Source organism: Lampris incognitus, chromosome 9, assembly GCF_029633865.1.
Source record: "Lampris incognitus isolate fLamInc1 chromosome 9, fLamInc1.hap2, whole genome shotgun sequence".
Lineage (NCBI taxonomy): Eukaryota > Metazoa > Chordata > Actinopteri > Lampriformes > Lampridae > Lampris > Lampris incognitus.
In genome coordinates, this window is record NC_079219.1 from 33,868,983 (window position 1) to 33,889,617 (window position 20,635).

Genomic DNA, 20,635 nt, shown 5'->3' on the forward strand with positions numbered 1-20,635 from the left:
AATTCAAAGGCTCAGTTTAGCACAGCATATTCTTTGTTGTGTCTACATGGAAGAAAATAATTAAATGCTAAGACAGCAAAAATTACATAATTAAAAAAAATCTAAAGAAAAAAGGCGAGAAAAAGGCTTGCAGCTGTTCTTTCAGGAGCAAACCACAAAGGTTGTTTGTCTCTATGTGTGAGTCAGTGGAGTGGACCTGCTTTAAATTGTAGGCTCATTTTATTTGAGGTCCCAATTTAATATTGATGTCTTAATGTGCTGGGACTCCAGGGTGAAACTACATATTTCATTTGCTTTCCCATCAGAAAATGTTTTCAAGCCTCAGTAGTGGATGTGATAAACACCTCTATCTGTGATAAACACCTCTATCTGTTTTCAGGTAAGACCGAAACTACCAAAGACATGGGACGCTGTTTGGGAAAGTACGTTGTGGTCTTCAACTGTTCTGACCAGATGGACTTCAGAGGCCTGGGGCGGATATTCAAAGGTAAACGATGGAGCGTTTAGAGTTTAAATGATTTAAGAAGGGTTACTTGGAGCTGGGTTTATCCGTAGGAAGGGGCACAGGGTTTAGGGGAATTGGATGAGCTGTAAAAAGTGAAACATAACTTTCAATGACAATGAGTTGGATCATATCTGATGTTTTACAGTTGCAAATGTAGCAGTGATGTGCAGTTTCTAATGCTGCTTAAAATAAAAAAGTGTGGGCATCCGGGTGGTGTGGCGGTCTATTCTGTTGCCTACCGACATGGGGATCGCTGGTTCGAATCCCCGTGTTAGCTCCAGCTTGGTCAGGCGTCCCTACAGACACAATTGGCTGTGTCTGTGGGTGAGAAGCCGGATGTGGGAATGTTCCCTGGTTGCTGCATTAGGCTTTCCTCTGGTCGGTTGGGGTGCCTGTTTGGGGGGGAGGGGAACTAGGGGGAATAGCGTGATCCTCCTACACGCTACGTCTCCCTGGCGAAACTCCTCACTGCGGCTGGTGACTCCACATGTATCGGAGGAGGCATGTGGTAGTCTGCAGCCCTCCCCGGATCGGCAGAGCGGTTGGAGCAGTGACCGGGACAGCTCAGAAGAGTGGGGTGATTGGCCAGATACAATTGGGGACAAAAAGGGGGGAAAAATCCAAAAAAATAAAAAATTAAATTTAAAAAAAGTGTTTTCTGTCCAGGTCTTGCCCAGTCTGGTTCGTGGGGCTGTTTTGATGAATTCAACCGCATTGACCTCCCAGTGCTGTCGGTGGCGGCGCAGCAGATCGCCATCGTTCTCACTTGCAAGAAAGAACGACGGAAAAACTTCATCTTCACCGATGGAGACAATGTGGACATGAACCCCGAGTTTGGCATCTTCCTTACCATGGTTAGAGACAGGACAGTTTCATTACTTCACAGTTCACATAGTTCATGTTGCTTCTCATATATATATATATACACACACACACACAATTTCTATATATATATATATATGTATACACACACACACACACAGAGCGTTTATTTCTGAAACCGTCAATGGTGTTATAAGTGCTCAACTAATGAGGAGCGGAATATCAACACAGATACAGGAAAAATGCATTAAAACTTTTTTTCCTGTATCCGTGCTACTGCTATGTATTAAAACTTTTTTCCTGCATCTGTATTGATATTCCGCTCATTAGTTGAGCACTTATAGCAACACCATTGATGGTTTCGGAAAACTGAGTGGGTGACCATGTGTTAAATACACAGTCTCTGCTAAACCCAACTGATAAAGAATTATGAAACTTGATCAAGTGAACACAAAAATAAAATGGACCCAGACCGTCTATTTTGGTCCACATTTTAAAAGAAAAATGTGTGCTCTATCTTTGATATTAGTGTTTGTTATCAGACTCATATAATATAATGGTTACATTGTGGCAGGAATGAGGAAAAACACAGGACACCAAGGCGAGTTTGATGTTTATTCCTCAACTCCAAAAACCAACTGCAGCAGGAACAACCCTGCACCGGCGAGCCCGGGAACGCAAACCACGCCCCCAGCTCACAGTCCTGCTGGGTGAGAGGCATAGCCCCTAGTGTCCGCCACACAGCCCCCCCCCCCCCCACCGAACACCCAGAAGGGACTCCTGGAAAGAAAATTAGTGTCTCACTGGAGGCTTAAGCAGCCTGCGCCGTCCCTCAGCCGAAACAGTAGGTGAAACAGTCCAAAGCCGGCTGAGAAGCAGAACGCTGAACCCGTGAAGACACTGCCAGGGTCCTGGAAGGAGGACGACCCCGACGGGGAACCTGGGCCGGAAACACAACTTCGCCTGCCACCCTGTGCGCCGGTTTAAGCCTATCAAGCGTGACACGCTCCCTACGCCCACCCATATCCAGCACAAAACCCTTAGGACCCGTCTCAAGAACCCGAAATGGGCCATCGTATGGGGGTTGGAGGGGTGAGCGGTGAGCATCATGCCGTACAAAAACAAAACGAGCCGACATGAGCTCCGCAGGCACGAACGACCGCGGAAAACAGTGGTGAACGGGGCCTGGAACCCGAGTGCTGTCGGACAAAAAAGGATAAACGGCCGGAAGGGGTCGAGGAGCGGAACTCCCAGGCAAAAATTCCCCAGGGACGCGGAGCGGCTGACCGAGCACCAGCTCAGCGGGTGACGCGTCGAGGTCCTCCTTAGGAGCCGAACGCAACCCGAGCATAACCCAAGGTAAACGATCCACCCAGTTACCATCCGAGAGCGCAGCGCTGCCTTGAGCGACCGGTGAAAACGTTCACACAAACCGTTAGCCTGAGGGTGATACGCGGTAGTGCGGTGTACCTGCACACCCAAGGATCGCGCAAGCGCCGACCAGAGCTCTGACACGAACTGGGGGCCCCTGTCTGAGGTGATATCTGACGGAGTGCCGAAACGGGCGACCCAGGAGGAAAGAAAAGCGCGTGCAACATCCGAGGATGTTGTGGAGGACAGAGGGACAGCCTCTGGCCACCTGGTGGTCCGATCTACCATTGTGAGCAGGTGCGTAAAACCCTGTGAAGAAGGTAGAGGGCCCACCAGGTCCACATGCACGTGGTCGAAACGTCTGGCCGGGATCGGAAACGGTTCGAGGGGCGATTTAGTGTGCTGGTAGACCTTAACGCGCTGGCACGCTACACATGCAGCTGCCCACCCCTTGACGTCCTTGCGGAGGCCAGGCCAGACGAACTTGGAACCGACCAACTTCACCGACGCCCGAACTCCAGGGTGCGAGAGGGAGTGAATCGAATCGAAAACTCGACGGCGCCAGGCCACTGGAACAACGGGGCGGGGACGGCCGGTGGAGACATCGCAGAGGAGGGCAGGACTGCCTTCCTGCATCACAGCGTCCTCTAGCTTGAGACCGGTACGCGTTGACCTAAGGGCAAGGACGTCCGGGTCGCTGGGCTGGTCGGCAGCCATAGCGGAGAAATCCACACCGAGGTGCACAGGACACACAGGCACACGCGAAATACAATCAGCAACAGGGTTGGACTTCCCGGCCACATGCTGAATGTCCGTTGTGAACTCGGAGATCGCCGCTAGGTGGCGCTGTTGACGAGCAGACCACGGCTCAGTCACCTTGGACATGGCATAAATCAGCGGCTTATGATCCACATAAGCCGTGAATGGGCGACCCTCCGGCAGGAAGCGGAAATGCCGGGTTGCAAGGTGCAGTGCCAGCAACTCCCGGTCAAAAACGCTGTACTTGCGCTCGCTATCTCGCAGTTTGCGGCTAAAAAATGCGAGTGGCTGCCACGCATTCGCCACACGCTGTTCAACCACAGCTCCCACGGCTATGTCAGACGCATCGGTTGTTAAAGCTATGGACGCCGTGGGTGTGGGATGGGCGAGGAGGGCAGCGTTAGCCAGGGCGCACTTAGCTCCGTCAAAGGCCTGGACCTGTTTTGGAGTCCAGTCGACAGGGTCGTTAGCCTTCTTAAGCCGCAGGGCTTCGTAAAGTGGCTGAAGGAGGTGGGCAGCGCGAGGGAGGAAACGGTTATAGAAATTCACCATGCCCAATACGCCCATTTCACGCCGCGGCCATCTTGGATTAAAAAAAAAAACCAAGTGGTGGGAACTTAACCACGCCCCCTTCTTACTGAATCGGAAATCAATGCAGCCGGGGCCAGCAGCAGCAAACGTGGTTTGGACTACCAACCTCGAGCACCTACCGTCATTTACCACAGTCTGAAAACTAAGCTGGATCTTTTCTTTTTCGAGTACTTTCTGCCTCTCCTGTGCCAGTGAGGAGAGACACACACACAGGGCTGTATTCAAAGAAGCTGTTTAACCACAATAAAATAAAAAATAAGATACATTTCATTTTTATACTGTACATTCAATATTTATACAATAGATTGTCCCATCTACAATATTTTCATTCTTTGTCCTTTAACTTTAACAAAACTGTTGGTTCATTTTAAACTAAAATATGTTCGGTCAACTGTCATTCTGTTGTAGCAATAAACTGGAACTCGCTACCAACTCAAATCATCAATTGTTTACTAAACTAAGATAGTGATTGCTCATCTCAAGGTGTGGGCTAAAAAATGGGACTGTACTGAAATGAAGTTAAATATGTTTCAATCTATCTAAGGTTTGTGTGCACTATTTTCTTGTCAGCTGAATTTAACAAAGGTTTAAAACAGTGGTCCCTGAAAATTTGTTAGGAGAGCACACACAGTCCACAGTTGGTTGACTGTTCCACTTTGTAAAAGGGGGTATGACTCCATCAAAAATGTGGTACTCCTTTATGCGTCTTACTGACCGTTCGACGCGTATTCTCAAGCCAGCAATACTCTGTGTGTCTGTGAGCTCATCACAGCTAAACTGTCCACTTGGGCCTAAAAATGCAGGGATGACAAGTTTTACATCTATTTCATCGAGCAGGTCTTTGATAAGGAAGCCCTTATCGGCCATGACCTCATCACCTGACTCTAAGAGGTCCAGAACACCTGACCTCTTAGTTATCTCCTTATCAGAAATACATCCTGTGTATAGATTACTTACCAGGCTAACTGACCCTGGGGGAGTGATCCCAATTAGGGATTTCAGTGTAGTGTTACTTTTATAATGGGAGTATGTCATGGTGTTCAAAACCTTCGAACTAGCTGTCTCGATGCGGATCTCTGTGCAGTCTTGTATCACTCTTGTGTTTGGGTAGAATTCCCTGAATACTGGTGGCATTAGCTCGTCTACTGCTGCTCTACTAGGCCATATTGGGAGGGTCCCTAACATAGTTGGCCCACGTCGTACAGTTCCTGCTGACTGTGGCCGGCGACACATTGAATCGTACAGATAAATCCAGAGCAAAAAAGCCCTGCCTCACACGGCACAAGAACAGGAAAAACCGATCAATCAGCGATAAATGCTCTGCATGGAAGCCAGACACAGAAATGTGTTCTAGGTTATGGCTGTTCCTTTGTATTTGAGTCCATCGCACCATGGACTCTGCAGTAGGCTGTAAAGCTAGGAAGAGTGCTTTGAGGGTGTGGTAATCCTTAAAACCAGTGTAAAACCTGATCAGATTGGGTGCACACTGGAAGTGTTCTAGACCAAAACGCTCACTTTTCAGCTTTTTATTTTCGTTCTCCAGGAAAGCGATGCGTTTCTTTACTGCGTCAAGCTGGTCTTCACAGAAAGGGGCTTCACGTCGTAGTCATGATCAGGTAGAGCCGCCCAAACCTCACTGGACACATGAGGATATGTCATACATGTGGGAAGCAATATAAATCCACACATTTTCCTGTTATCAAGATGATGTGTCAGAACAGAGCTATCCACTATTGAAAGATTAGTGAATATATATGTATACAGATTTATCTCTTTCCCTTCTTTGATAGAAGTTGCAGGATGGTACACAGCAGTACGACATGTTGCTTCCAGCAGTGTTTTCAATGAAGTAAGAAGGGGGCGTGGCTAAGTTCCCATCGCTTGTTTTTTTAAAAATCCAAGATGGCCACGGCGTGAAATGGGCGTATTCCTGCAATGCCTTAACAGAGACTGGGCGGGGAAATTCCGCCACCGCTTGCACCTTAGAAGGCATCGGGACCGCGCCTTGCGGCGAAATGCGGTGACCCAAGAAGTCAATCACCGGCAGTCCAAACTGACACTTGGCCGGGTTGACTATCAGGCCGTGTTCGTCCAGACGACGGAAAACCCGTTTCAGGTGCGCCAGGTGCTCTTCAGCTGACGGACTGGCCACTAATATGTCGTCGAGATAAACGAACACGAAAGCAAGGTCACGCAACACCGAGTCCATCAGCCTCTGAAAGGTTTGCGCTGCCCCCTTCAAGCCAAAAGGCATGCGCATGAACTCAAAAAGCCCAAACGGGGTGATCACTGCGGTCTTGGGCACGTCCTCTGCGCGCACGGGAACCTGATGATAGCCGCGCACCAGGTCCACCTTAGAGAAAATAGTGGTACCTGCCGGGCGTATGGAAAAGTCCTGTATGTGTGGGATGGGATAGCGGTCATTAGCGGTGACGTTGTTCAGGCGGCGAAAATCGCCGCAAGGCCGCCACGACCCATCCGCCTTGGGCACCATGTGAAGCGGCGAGGCCCACGGGCTGTTGGAACGCCTCACTATACCCAGACGCTCCATGATGGCGAACTCCTCCTTAGCTGTAGCCAATTTTACCGCGTCGAGGCGCCGCGCGCGCGCAAAAACTGGCGGTCCCAGAGTGGGAATGAAATGTTGTACCCCGTGTTTAGTAACCGCGGTGGAAAAGGCAGGCCTAGTCACCGATGGAAAATCCGCCAGCAAACGCTGAAAAACACCCCCTAATGCTAAACAGTTAGCGTGTGTTAACGGCCCGGCTCCCCCTGTCTCGCACGGAACAGTGGCGAAAGACACAGCATCAATTAAACGGCGGTTTGCAACATCAACCAGCAGACCATTAGCACACAGAAAATCCGCGCCGATAATAGGAACAGTAATGGCGGCCACTACAAAGTCCCACTCAAAATGGCGCCCGTGGAAGCAAACAGTCACCAACCTTGTGCCAAACGTCGCAATGGACGAACCGTTAGCTGCACTTAACTGTGGGCCGCCGCCTTCGGCCGACCTGTCTGTCTTAGCAGGAGGGAGTAGGCTCTTTTGCGAGCCTGAGTCCACCAGAAACCGTCTTCCTGACATCGTGTCCTTAATGAAGAGCAGCTCACTACGTCCGCCAGCACCCACAGCTGCTACTGAGCGCTGGCCCTGGAGTTTCCCGCCGCCTCAAACGTGCATGGAGGGACGCAGCGCCTCGCCTTGCCGCCGAACCGCTGGTGGAAGAAACAGAGGCCTCTCCCGCGCCGTCTCCGGGCAGTCACTTCAACCACCACTGCCGGATCGCGTCCTCCGACGTCGGCTGCAGAGGCTCCGACGCCACACTCTGCACAGAGAACCGTCTGGTAGCCAGCAGGACCCGATCGGCCTCCTCAGCCAAACCACGGCAGTCACCAGCGGCCAGACACGGGGAGTTAGCCAAAGCCGCGCGCACAGGAGACGGGAGCTGGCGCAGGAAAACGTGCGGGAAAAGGAATCCACCTTCGTCTGAGCCTAGCAGCGACAGCATATTATCCATGAGATCCGCAGCCGTCCCGTCGCCCAAACCGGATAGGGAAAGGATTCTATCTGCCCTCTCTGCGGCAGATAGGCTGTACCTCCGGAGCAGAAGATGTTTGAGGGCGACGTATTTATCGTGTTGCGAAGGGGCGCGCAACAGCTGCATGGCCCGGCGTGTGGACTGCTGGTCCAGCGCAGCGACGACCAAGTAGTATCTGGAGTCGTCCGCGGAGATTCCACGCAGGTGGAACAGCGCCTCGACATGCTGGAACCACGAGGCCGGGTCGCTCTGCCAGAACTCTGGGAGTTTCACAGCCGCGGCGAGAACGGCCGGGTGTGAGAGTTGGGGCGGCGTGGCCGAAGTGGATTCACACTCCTCTTCTGCTCCGAACATGTTCAATTCGGGGTCACCAATGTGGCAGGAATGAGGAAAAACACAGGAGACCAAGGCGAGTTTGGTGTTTATTCCTCAACTCCAAAAACCAACTGCAGCAGGAACAACCCCAGCTCACAGTCCTGCTGGGTGAGAGGCATAGCCCCTAGTGTCCGCCACAACATCACTTTATCTCTTCTGCACAGTTGCTTTCCAAAGGCAGTTATTAAAAGAAGAGTGCAACAATTCTCATATGCTTTGAAGAGGGACAGAGATAGAGATTATTCTGTTGCTGTGTGTGTGTGTGTGTGTGTGTGTGTGTGTGTGTGTGTTCACGCTGACAAAATAATCAAAGGCAGTCTCCATGGAGAGATGAGTCTGAGCCATTTAAGTAAGTAAAAGCTAGTGACGGACCTTTCATCACATTACCTTTCAGCTTTGTTAATTAAGGCCTCAATACAAGTTCAGCTCTTTTCAGCCACAGACATGGTTGAAACACACAGGCTAGATATTCCTCCCCGTAGGTGTCATTCTAACAATAGTCCTTGTCTTTACATGGTCATGCATGGGGTGACCATGGTGTATTTACTTATGTGCGTGCATTGATGATCTTGTGGTGTTACTGTATCTAGGAATTGATATTAAGAACTAGTTATATCTATATGTTTTATATTTAACACTGATATCATGTGTTGGGCTGGTGGGTATTCATGGGCTGGTCCTTGAAAATGGCTTTGGGTTTGGGTCTGATGAAGAACATTGGTGTTTGAAATGTTCTCATGTAAGTTCCAGTTTATATGGGTGCTCAACAGTGTGTAGACTTTTGTTCTTATTCTCACAATGGCCACAGCAATAAATTTCCCATTCATTCATCCATTATTCAAGCCACATATCCCAATTGGGGTCGTGGGATGCTGGAGCCTGTCCCAGCAGTCGTTGGGTAGCAGTTGGGGGGACACCCTGTACAGGCTGCCAGTCCATCACAGGGCTGACACACATTCACACCTAGGGACAATTGAGTACAACCAATTCAGCTGACCTACATGTCTTTGGACTGTGGGAGGAAATCCACACAGACATGGGGAGAACATGCAAACTCCACACAGAGGATGACCCGGGACGACCCCCAAGGTTGGACTACCCCGGGGCTCAAACCCCGGACCTTCTTGCTGTGAGGCGACCGTGCTAACCACTGGGCCAGCATGGCGCCCTCAAGATATTTCCCTTACAATATATTTTTCTTTCCCTAGCATTGATAACTAATTGTTGCTTGTAATTTTGGTGCTGTAGAATGTTTAGCTTTTTCCAATATTGCACCTTTTGTAAGTTGCTCTGGATAAGAGAAGCAGTTAAATGCTTTGATATTATACAGTAGCCAGCTGGTTGGATGGACAGACAGATTTGTAAATGATCTTTGTAACCCAATAAAGCTATTTTTTCTGTTTTCTGCCCTGTCAGAACCCAGGGTATGCAGGTCGTCAGGAGCTTCCCGAGAACCTCAAAATCAACTTTCGCTCAGTTGCCATGATGGTTCCTGACCGTCAGATCATCATCAGGGTTAAACTGGCCAGCTGTGGGTTCATAGACAACATAGAACTGGCCCGCAAGTTCTTCACTCTTTACAAGCTGTGTGAAGAACAGCTGTCTAAGCAGGTAAAAAAAAAAAGATTTTTTTTTTAATTTTGTTTTTCAGTGCAACAAGCTGAAAAGGCAATGCATCTTCAACAAATCACAGACCTCTATGGAATTAATAGAATTATTACTTAATGAAGATGGGGGAGAAAATATACACTCCTGATCCACTTAAGGATAAATTTCCCCATTGGTTCTGTGTATGTGCAGTCAGTCCTGATAAGTAATGTAGTTGATAGAAACAATAAAGTTCTCACTGTGTACTATGTTGATGAAGAAATTGGCGTTCTCCTGAGTCTTTCCCACAGCACCTTCACGTACCAGGATGCATTGGTTGTAAGTCTCTATCTTCATTCCCAATTTCCCCTCAGGGATGAGTAAAGTATTCTGATTCTGATTCATTCATAAAATCCTCTGCACTAGTGCGGTGTGACATCATATCCACCACCAGAAAACATAAGCTTATTTGAGAGAATGAGGATGTGTTTTGAACGGTGTGTTTAGAGTAGATTAGAGTATTAGAAACCCTGCTATAAGAGGCGTCCGGGTGGCGTTGCGGTCTAGTCCGTTGCCTACCAACACGGGGATCGCCGGTTCAAATCCATGTGTTACCTCCGGCTTGGTCGAGCATCCCTACAGAAACAATTGGCCGTGTCTGCGAGTGGGAAGCTGGATGTGGGTATGTGTCCTGCTCGCTGCACTAGCACCTCCTCTGGTCAGTTGGGGCACCTGTTCGGGGGGAGGGGGAACTGGGGGGAATAGCGTGATCCTCTCACGTGCTACGTCCCCCTGGCGAAACTCCTCACTGTCAGGTAAAAAGAAGCTGCTGGTGACTCCACATGTATCGGAGGAGGCATGTGGTAGTCTGCAGCCCTCCCCGGATTGTTCGAGGGGGTTGGAGCAGTGACCGGGACGGCTCAGAAGAGTGGGGTAATTGGCCAAGTACAATTGGGGAGAAAAAGGGGGGGGGGACCCTCTGCTATAGTTTTTCCAGCCATCAACTGATGTCACGATACGTCACTTGGCGGCCAGAAAAAAATGCTTCACTGCCGCTCCAGAGATGCAGAAACGATCAGGAAAAACTGCAGGTGTTTTTCACATGCCATCCCTGTCACAGATAGATGGAGATAAGGTTGAACATTGGTGAATTTTCCCTGTAACTTGTATTAAGTGTCATTTTTTCCTCAGGAGAATGTTTTAGCCTCATGTTAGCAAAAAAGATGAGTCAGCGGCAAGTCAAAAGTTTTACCAAATACAAGTTAATGACTTAAACATCATTTTCAATGTGTAACCCCCTTAATATCTGTTAGCATTTTATATCGACTGCATCAATACAATATATTTCTTACACTATATTCATTCAAACTTATATGATTTCAGGTCAGTAGATGTAGCATGTAAAATTCATTCAGCTGCACTGTCAATCAAATTGATTCCATTCAAGCATGCCATCCAAAAGATGATTTCATTTGCAGCGAAGGTCTTAGAATATCTCTTAATGCTTGGTACAGGTACCTTTTAGGAGCAAAGAAGTGGGGAGTGCCAGATGTCTTGTGATTTTCCAGAGCTGTTGCTATGAACTCATCATTTAGTCAGGCGATATCTAGTTTTATGTAAAATGGTATCTTTGTTTCTTCAGGTGCACTATGACTTTGGCCTGCGTAATATCCTGTCGGTGCTGAGGACTCTGGGGGCAGCCAAACGAGACAACCCCAGTGACACCGAGTCCACCATTGTGATGAGAGTCCTCAGGGACATGAACCTCTCCAAACTGGTATAAAGACAGACAGTGACTGAGAAGAATAGAATTGGACTGAACTGAATAGTACTCAAATGCTAATTAGAATAACAAAGTACAGAACAGAACAATTAAACAATTGAAATTGAATTGAACATTGTGTGTTCAGTTATTCTAGACATAATGTTCAATAGAATTAGAACTAGTGTGTTATGGATTCAAAAAGATTACTAACTAATTAACTAGGCAGTACAGTGGCACAGTGGTTAGCGCGGTTGCCTCACAGCAAGAAGGCCCTGGGTTCTAACCCCGGGGTTGTCTAACGTTGGGGGTCGTCCTGCGTCATCCTCTGTGTGGAGTTTGCATGTTTTGCCTGTGTCTGCGTGGGTTTCTTCTGGGTGCTCCGGTTTCCTACCACAGTCCCAAGACATGTAGGTCAGGTGACTCAGCTGTACTAAATTGTCCCTCAGTGTGTGTGTGTCTGTGTGTGGGGGGGCCCTGTGATGGACTGGCGGCCTGTCCAGGGTGTCTCCCCGCCTGCCGCCCAATGACTGCTGTCTCCAGAGTTTTCCCCCCGTAGTGTAACGTAGAATGTGCGTGGATAAGAAACTGATGAATGGGATGTTGCTTCAGCCTCAATGAGGTGAAATAAAATCTAAACTGCTCCCTGTGCCCTCTATTGTCAGAAACATCAATGAATGTGTGAAATTTGGAGAGTTCTTCAATATTTGGAGAATTTTTCAATGCAGTTGCTAATTGTTTATAACTGATGAGCCGACTGGGAGAGTTTCACGACCATCGGACTGTTAGAAATGCTCCAACAGCCAGCCACGTGACATTGTCTATGGGGAAAATGAATATTTTTTTTCTTCCCGGTACCAAGGCCCCCTGATATAACTCTGCTCACTGCTCCACTCTATATCAGAGCTTTTGAGTAACAGCATCTAGAACCAGAGACATGTAGCGTCACAGGTTCATGATATGAGGGTTCAAATTAAGATAATAATAATAATAATGATAATAATAATAAAGGTTTCAGAAAAGAGCAGCTAGATTAAGAGATCAGGTTGGATGAAACTTTTATCTTGAAAAGCTTTTGCGCTATCCCAGTCGGTGGAAGGTAGTTCCAAGACCAGTTGTGAGACCTCCACCTTGGAATTCAGTTTGTATGTAGTGGAAGAAATCCTCTTCATTTGAACTCTGCCTAATAATCATCTCATAACTTCGTTATATGTCTTTGCAATGAATAAATTTAGTCTGGTCACAATTTTAGCTTTCCAACAAGTCTTATTATGATCACCATATCATTTGAAATATGGCAGTAAGAGAAACAAATTAATAACACACACTGGGGTCACACACTCATGAGAAAGTAGGCTACTAATTTACAGAATACATCAAATGGTATGAAATCGAATGTTCAAACATTGCAGATTGCAGAAGGAATTAGTGATTTTATACAAAAATATTATATTTACCCATTCTGTCTGGTGAACCAACCACTTCTGGGTGACGTAAAATCTTTGTGACACTTAGGATTTTGTTGGGAATGCTGCCACAGACAGACTTTTGTATTCCTCCATATTACTGCAAATGCAAGGGCTTTCATCAGTGTTGGATAGGTTGAACTGTCATTGCTTCACCTCATTCAGCAGAAAATAATAACTTAAAAGGTTATTTAAGTGAGAATCTTTGAAATTGCCACTTTAATCTCGTGAAGGAATTTTGAGTCATTTTCGACTGCATATGCATTATACCATCTGTGAGGTTTTGGTTCCTTAATCTGCAGGTATTCAGCATCATTTACTTACCAGGTCTGCATCCTGTGCCATTCAAACCACTGTCTGATGCAGTTGTCACTGCTACACAGTTCACGGTAATGATGTGTGTGTGTGTGTGTCAGATTGATGAGGATGAGCCACTGTTCCTGAGCTTGATTGAAGACCTCTTCCCAGGTATCCAGCTTGATAAGGCAGGCTACCCTGAATTGGAGGCTGCCATCGACAAACAGGTATGAGGAAGAGATGTGTGTGTGTGTGCGTGTGTGCATGCGTGCGTGTGTGTGCATGCGTGCAGAAGCACGTGACAGAGAGGGAGGGAGAGAGGTGACTAACAGGTGCAGAGGGTGATGGAGTGTGAGAGAAAAATGGGAGAAAAAGGTGATATTACTTAATTGGAGAGCCAGGGAAACAGAGGAGAGAAAAAGAAGAATGAGGGTATAATAAGAGAGAAATGGAGAAGCTCAAGAAGCTACAGAGGCAAAAAGACGGGTAGATCTAGGCAGTTATGTCTACCATATCGCTATCACTAAAGTACCTCAATTTTACCTCTCAATTTGGTTGACACTTCTATTAGATATTAGCTTCTTACAGTATAATATCTGTGTGTGTGTGTGTGTGTGTGTATGTGTGTGTGTGTGTGTGTGTGCCCGTGTGTTCTCCATGAGAGATTTAACTAGCGGACAAATTTTGAATGTGAAAAATAAACTTACTTCATGGCATGCCACGATCCTTGGTAGTGTATATTGATATAGGCCACATGGTATGAGAAAATGTGAATAGCAGTGCTACATACAGCTGTTGTAGTGATTGCTACTGAATGGACACTGCTGAGAGTAGTAAAGAATAGAAACAGGAAATGACATTGAACTGTCGCCAGGGACTTGGGTTCTGTCCAGTCACAAACAGGAAGTGTTGTCCCACATTTTCCGTAATGTGAAAAGTCGTTGTTTCATGAAATAACGTGTTTTCTAAAATGTTGTGTTTTCTGCAATGTCGTGTTTTGTGAAATGTTGTATTTTGTGAAATGTTTGATTTGCTGAAATGTTGTGTTTTGACCCTCAAGGCCACCATAGTAAAGAGTTAATAATTAAGTCGAATCAATATTTGGTGTGACCACCCTTTAAGACTGAATCAGTTCTCTTAAGTATAATGTCATGCAGTTTTATAAGAAATTCAGCTGGTAGGTTGTTCCAAGCATCTTGGAGAACTCGCCACAGTTCTGCAGACTTGCTTGCTTCTGTCTCTCAAGGTAATCCCAGACAGCCTCAATGATGTTGCGATCAGGACTCTGTGGAGGCCATGCTATTGGTTGCAGAACTCCTGGTTCTTCTTTTCAACGACCTTGACAGTTTCTTCAAGATCATTGCCTTGCTGCAAAATGAAGTTGGGACTGATCAGACACTTCCCTGGTGGTATTGTTTGGTAGATAAGAATCTGCTTGCACTTCTCAGCATTGCAGAATGCAGCCTCAAACATGCAATGAACCTACTTTTGGCTGCTGACACATCCATGTAGCCCTCTCCAGCTGTTCTACAAACAAACTGCCTGTTTGAACCAGAAATTTCAAACGTTGACTCATCGGTCCAGAGCACTTGCTGCCATTGTTCAGCGCCCCAGTTCTTGTGATTTTGTGCGGAGGTGATTCTTGGCTTTGTTTCCACTTCAGAGTAATGTATTTTTGGCAGAACTCTTCCATAAGGGCCCCTTCTGACAAGACTTCTCCGGACAGCAGAGGGTTGTACATGGGCTCCAGCTGATATGTGGATGTTGATTTGACGCGTGCCACCTACAGGTACACCCTTATCCTGGCATCCGAATTCTCCAGATCTCAATCCGATTGAGCATCTGTGGGATGTGCTGGACTGACAAGTCCGATCCACGCCACTACAGCTTGCAACTTACAGGACTTGAAGGATCTGTTGCTAATATTTTGGTGCCAGATACCACAGGACAACTTCAGGGGTCTTCAAGAGTCCATGCCTTGGTGGGTCGATGCTGTTTTGGCGGCACACGGAGGACCAACAGCATATTAGCTTATCAGATGGTCATAATGTGTTTTGGCTTATCAGTGATCAGTGTGTGCGGTAGTGACACCTTTCAGTTATGTGAACTAACATCACGTTGGATTTATTTGAGCATTTGCTAGCCCTCCTCTACTTTGGTAGCTAAGCTTTTCGAATGCAGCTAACGTTACCCAGAAAAAATTCAGTCCTGCACTTTGATGTCAAAGTCATACTGGAAGTAAGGGGAGGAAAATATTGATCTACCATTATCAGATTATTTGTTTTGTGTGTATTGACAAATTAATGTCGATAACATACCACTTTACATAGTAACCAGTAAAGCTGGTCAAAATAAGGGGAAAAAAGTCATCCTTGACTTTTCAAATATGTAGACATACAATTGCATCCTAGTTTATGCTTACTGCTTTTTGTTTTTTTTTATTAACAAAAATTTGATTTATGTAATTATGAAAGCTCATATGGCAAGGATTCATTATTGCATTGTTTCACTAAAAAAAAAAAATACACAGCAAAATTGGCTGCATAAACATGATTGCCCCAGACAACAGTTATCTTATATGAGTCAATACTCTGCCATAGTAAGGCATACTCTTGAGACATTTCCTGACAGTGGCATTGTCATGTATTCCATCCAGGGGAACAACTAGAGTATATAACCGTGTTATGTCAGTGAGTTTCTATTTTTACCCAGGTTGAGGATGCCGGTCTGATCAGTCACCCTCCCTGGAAGCTTAAGGTGATCCAACTGTTTGAGACTCAGAGGGTCAGACATGGCATGATGGCTCTAGGGCCCAGTGGAGCTGGGAAAACCACCTGCATACACACACTGATGAAAGCAATGACAGGTGAGCGTTTCTGTGTGTGTGTGTTTGAGGGCAAAGAGATAGAGAAAATTATGCAAAGAGTATCAATTGCTTTCCTCTAATGTTGAACTACTTTCTCCATTGAAGCTTGGTATATTTGTACTGATGCATTCTCTTTCTGACTGAATGTGTACTGAGGGTTATTTAGAGACAAACACATAACTGTGCATGTGCAACCAGGGAAATCAACAACTTTGAAAAGTCAACAAAAAAATAATACTAATCTATGCAATCATGTGTCTGTGTTTGTGTTTGTCAAGACTGTGGCCACCCTCACAGAGAGATGCGCATGAATCCCAAGGCCATTACAGCGCCTCAGATGTTTGGCCGACTGGATGTGGCCACCAATGACTGGACTGATGGCATCTTCTCTACCCTCTGGAGGAAAACACTAAGAGCCAAGAAAGGTCAGAAGTGTTTGATGTATTCACATTTGTTCATACATGTTCATTTACATTGAGTTAAGAAGAATCTAGGGTATCGTTTTGGGTTGTGTGCGAACTGATGGAGTTTTGCCTGTCCCCTGCAAGAGGACATTATATAATGCAAAGGAGAGGAGAGAGGATCAGTTTTTACTTGGTTTCGTTAAATGAATAAACCCTGGGAGCAGACAGTTTAGATGGTCAAGTGGTTTACTCACATATTAAAAACTGTTTTTGGTTTATGTAAATTGAAGTCCATTTAAGTGAGCGCTGAATTGTTTTACATTTTGTATGCAGTTGTCATTTGCCATGTCTTGGTTCTTAAATTGATATTGATAAACTAATGTCTATCAGGTTTAGTCAGAGGCTGAGTGTACCTGAAATAGTCCACAAAAATACCATAGGTTAGACCTACAGGGGGATTAACAACAGCTGTAATGAATGCTAAATTCCATGAAAACATTTCCTTGATCAGCTTCTTGCTATAAGAAATGGGGTCCTGTGTGAACACTTGCTGCAAAAGAAGAATGTTATCCATTTCAAGTGAGAAAATGCTGTGTAATACATTTTCTATGTTTTTCTCTCACTGGTCTGAGATAGGCACAACATACATTGGAGGTTACTGACGTCAGGTAATTCGAGGGATTTAGTGTACCAGTCAAAAGTAGAGACACTTATCAACTACATCTTTACTCCTTTGAGGCAGTTACTGATACTTACATCTTTGATATGCAAATGAAAACGTGCAAAAATTATAGATCACTAGAAACTTTACCAGCAAAATCTTTTTCAGATCAGATCTAGTGAGATGAAATTCAAAATGGAGCTCTGAGTTACAGTAACCGAGCAGTTCAGATCACCAAACTTGACACTGAATAAATTAAAGAAATGAACAACAGATGTAAGGGAGAAAGGATTCAGTCTACAGCCTCTCTGTGTGGATTCATGCTGTGTCTTCAAATCTCAATTTTTGAAAATAAGAGGAAACCCATTTGATTAAAAAACTCATTCCTAATGTGTCATCATTAGTGCTTGTAATGCAGTTCTTTTTTTTTAATCTCTGTCATGCGGAGGTTGCGGTGATTTAAAACCTTTGAAAAACATTTGTTCTCGCTACCACTGCTCCCTCTCTTCATTCACTCTGTAGCTCACTTGACCACCACTCTCTCTCTCCGTCCCCCGTCTAAGGACTGCTCTCTGGAAAGCCCTGCGTTAGGATTTAGTTTCATGTTAGCTCTAATGGTGCTGCTTGGCCCTCGCTCTGACCAGTTTGTATACAGATTCTACTCACACACTGTTCTCTCATTCCCTTTCAATTTGCCCTCTCTTGTTTAAACTTTACATGTAGAGCATATTGCATTGCATTTTTATATGAGGAGTTTTACATGGATATTGAGTGATTGCCCACCATCCCAATGTTTTATCGTATTTCTGTCACCATTCATGAAGTACCAACATAGTAAGCTTGTGTGTCTGTCCAATCCTCCCCTTAACACCATTGGAAAGTGAAACTGAAATCCTTGATTTTTATTTAGTTTTCTTTTTCTTTCATTTATTTTTTTCTTTGATAGACTTATTTCTTTATTTCAAGTTGAGATATACTTTAAATTGAAATATAAGTGGAATTAAGTTTTTTACACTCTGTTTTAGCTGCCTTGACCACCATATTCATGGCAAGGGTGAAAAGTGTAACTGAGATGGTACACCCAGTTATAATTCCCTTCTCAAGCCGGTGCCAGTCAGATGTTGTGTTCCCAGAAGTGACTCTGAGCCTGAAGTTACCATAGTAGTTCAGGATGAGGTTCTTGATCTTACTGAGTACATGGTGTCGCTCCAGGGTTGTCTCAAACAGCTTGTGAGGTATTGAGCCGGATGCATTGGCAAGGTCAAGCCAAAGCACAACTAGGTCACCCTTCCCTTCATGCACCTCCCTGATCAGCTGGGTGACAACTCCGGTGTGTTTTAGGCACCCTGGAACTCCAGGAATGCTACCTTTCTGTACCAAAGTATCAACATAGGCATCCTTATGGAGGAAGTCTGTCATCCTTCTGGATAGGACACTGAAGAAGATCTTCCTCTCCACACTAAGGCACAAGATGGATCTGAACTGCTCCAGCTTGTTTGAGTTCTTTTCCCTTGGTATCCAGACTCCCTTTGCCTGTGTCCACTGATCCACTACAGTTCCCCTGCAACCAAATCACCTGCATACTCTTCCAGAGGATACTGCGGAGCTCTGAGTTGCGCTTGCACACCTTATAGGGTACTCCATTGGTTCCCAGAGTGGAGCTGGCTCTGGCTGCAGTTACCACTTCCTGGACTTCTTTCCAGGTGGGCTATCTGGTGTTGAACTCCACCGTGTGTGATGGTATTTCAAAAAGAACTCTGATGGGCTCTAGCTCTTGCTCTCTATCAGGGTCTCAAAGTGTCATGTAAGAAGTGGTCTACCTCTTCTTTAGAGCAGGCAAAATGACCACCGTGCTTCTGCCCCAACAGCTGCCTTGTGAATCCAGATGGATCAGCTATAAACACAGTACGCTTCCTGTCTCTCTCTTTTCTCCATCTCCTGTGCCATTCTGCTCTGCGCAGGGTCATGAGCTTCTTCCTGATGATGCAACTGAGCTCAGCCAGTGGTGGTTTCTCCTCCTCGGTTGCCACCTTGAACTGCCTAGCCAGAGTCCGAAGCTCTTGCCACAGTTGGTGGATCTTTTCTGCCCTTCAGTTCATGGTGTATTTGGGTCTGGTGGTCTTGCCCTCTTAAACACCAAACCTCTCTGCTGCAAAACTGACAATGATGGTTGTCATTGTCAGAAGCCATCTGTCTGCGTCTCCCTTGGCTGTTGATTTGATGCTTTGGCTGTGTCCTTGTCAAACTGGCGCTACTCTCTGTGCTGGCTTGCTGGAGGCCACTTGATCCTACTCTGCTGAGCTATTCTGCTGGTAGTGAGAGAACTTAGCAAATGGAGGTTCTGGGCTCTGTGGGGTGTCTCCGGGCCAGGCTCCTCCTGTGTCTCACAAGGAGTGGATCCCATGCGCTGTGTTGCTCTCCCCTGCGCCAATCATTTCATTTGGGTCTGAAGGATTTTAAGGTCTTGCTCATTTTTGGATACCTTGCCACAAATGCACCTTCGAGTTTTTGCCATTTGCCAAGGTCGTCATCGTTAGGTCCATCCTATTGGGGTGCTCATATTGCTAATATTTCCTCTGACTCATTGGTTTACTGTCATACTCTCTTGTCTGATTGCTCCCCAATCTCTGCACAATCTCATTGACTCTGTATCCCATATGTGTCTGTCCTCTCGTCCTTTAGATATAATCCCCCCCCCCAAAAAAAAAATCCTTATAGAGGTCCTTCCTACCCTGGGCCTTAGCCTGCGCACCAATCTTTCACCTCTGGCTACGTTCCAGATGGTTTTAAGATGGCGAGGGTCCAACCTATTTTAAAAACACTGCCCTTTATCCAACCCTACCAAATAACTACAGACCTATTTCAAAACTACCATTCATCTCTAAAATTCTTAAAAAAAACCATTGCACAGCAGCTCCTTTAGGTCATTTAAGGTCAACATACGTATTTTCACTAAATTCCAATCTGGCTTTAACAACCAACATAGTACAGAAACATCACTAAGAGTGACAAATAACATCCTCATGCAAGCTGACAATGGTGGACATTCTATCCTGGTCACGCTTTCCTTAACTGCTACTTTTGATACTATTGATCACCATCTTGGCTGAACGTTTAAATAAGTGGGTTGGTATCTTGGGCTCTGCTCTCAGTTGGCTCTCATCCTATCTAACAGGAAGTTTCAGGTTTCCATAGACAACTTTGTCTCCTCAACAGCCTCTATACTCTGTGGAGTTCCGCAGGGTTCAATCCTTGGTTCCATCCTTTTCTCAATCTACATGCTACTTCTAGGCAATCTGGTAAGCCAATTCAATTGCATCTTTCACTACTGCTACTCTGATGACATGCAACTGTATTTATCAGTTAAGCGAAATGATATGGGTAAAATTGGTACCCTTCATGACTTCCTGGCTGCTATTAAGGAATGGATGTCACTCAATTTCCTTCAGTTCAATTCAGATTAATTTGAGGTTGTCTTTATTGGTCCTAATAAGTTTGTCTCAGAAGAGAAACTTTGTATTGTCCCTCTGGCCCAGCCGATCCAGTACCAGTTCTTCCAGCCATCACATAAAGACAACTTAGACGCAGATGTAGACAAAGACACTGCATGGACGGTACTGGGTGAGGCTG

The 20,635-nt window shown here is 45.9% G+C and overlaps 1 protein-coding gene across 1 annotated transcript in view; it reads left to right on the forward strand.

Annotated features, from left to right (window-relative positions):
• Positions 1–20,635, forward strand: part of dnah5 (dynein, axonemal, heavy chain 5) — a 274,534-nt gene that overhangs the window by 91,070 nt on the left and 162,829 nt on the right. Inside the window, exons 42-48 of the mRNA XM_056286379.1 lie at positions 380–487; positions 1,172–1,359; positions 9,379–9,573; positions 11,192–11,326; positions 13,194–13,301; positions 15,787–15,940; positions 16,219–16,365. Coding sequence (XP_056142354.1) covers positions 380–487; positions 1,172–1,359; positions 9,379–9,573; positions 11,192–11,326; positions 13,194–13,301; positions 15,787–15,940; positions 16,219–16,365 — 1,035 coding nt within the window. The remainder of the gene's footprint in view (positions 1–379; positions 488–1,171; positions 1,360–9,378; positions 9,574–11,191; positions 11,327–13,193; positions 13,302–15,786; positions 15,941–16,218; positions 16,366–20,635) is intronic.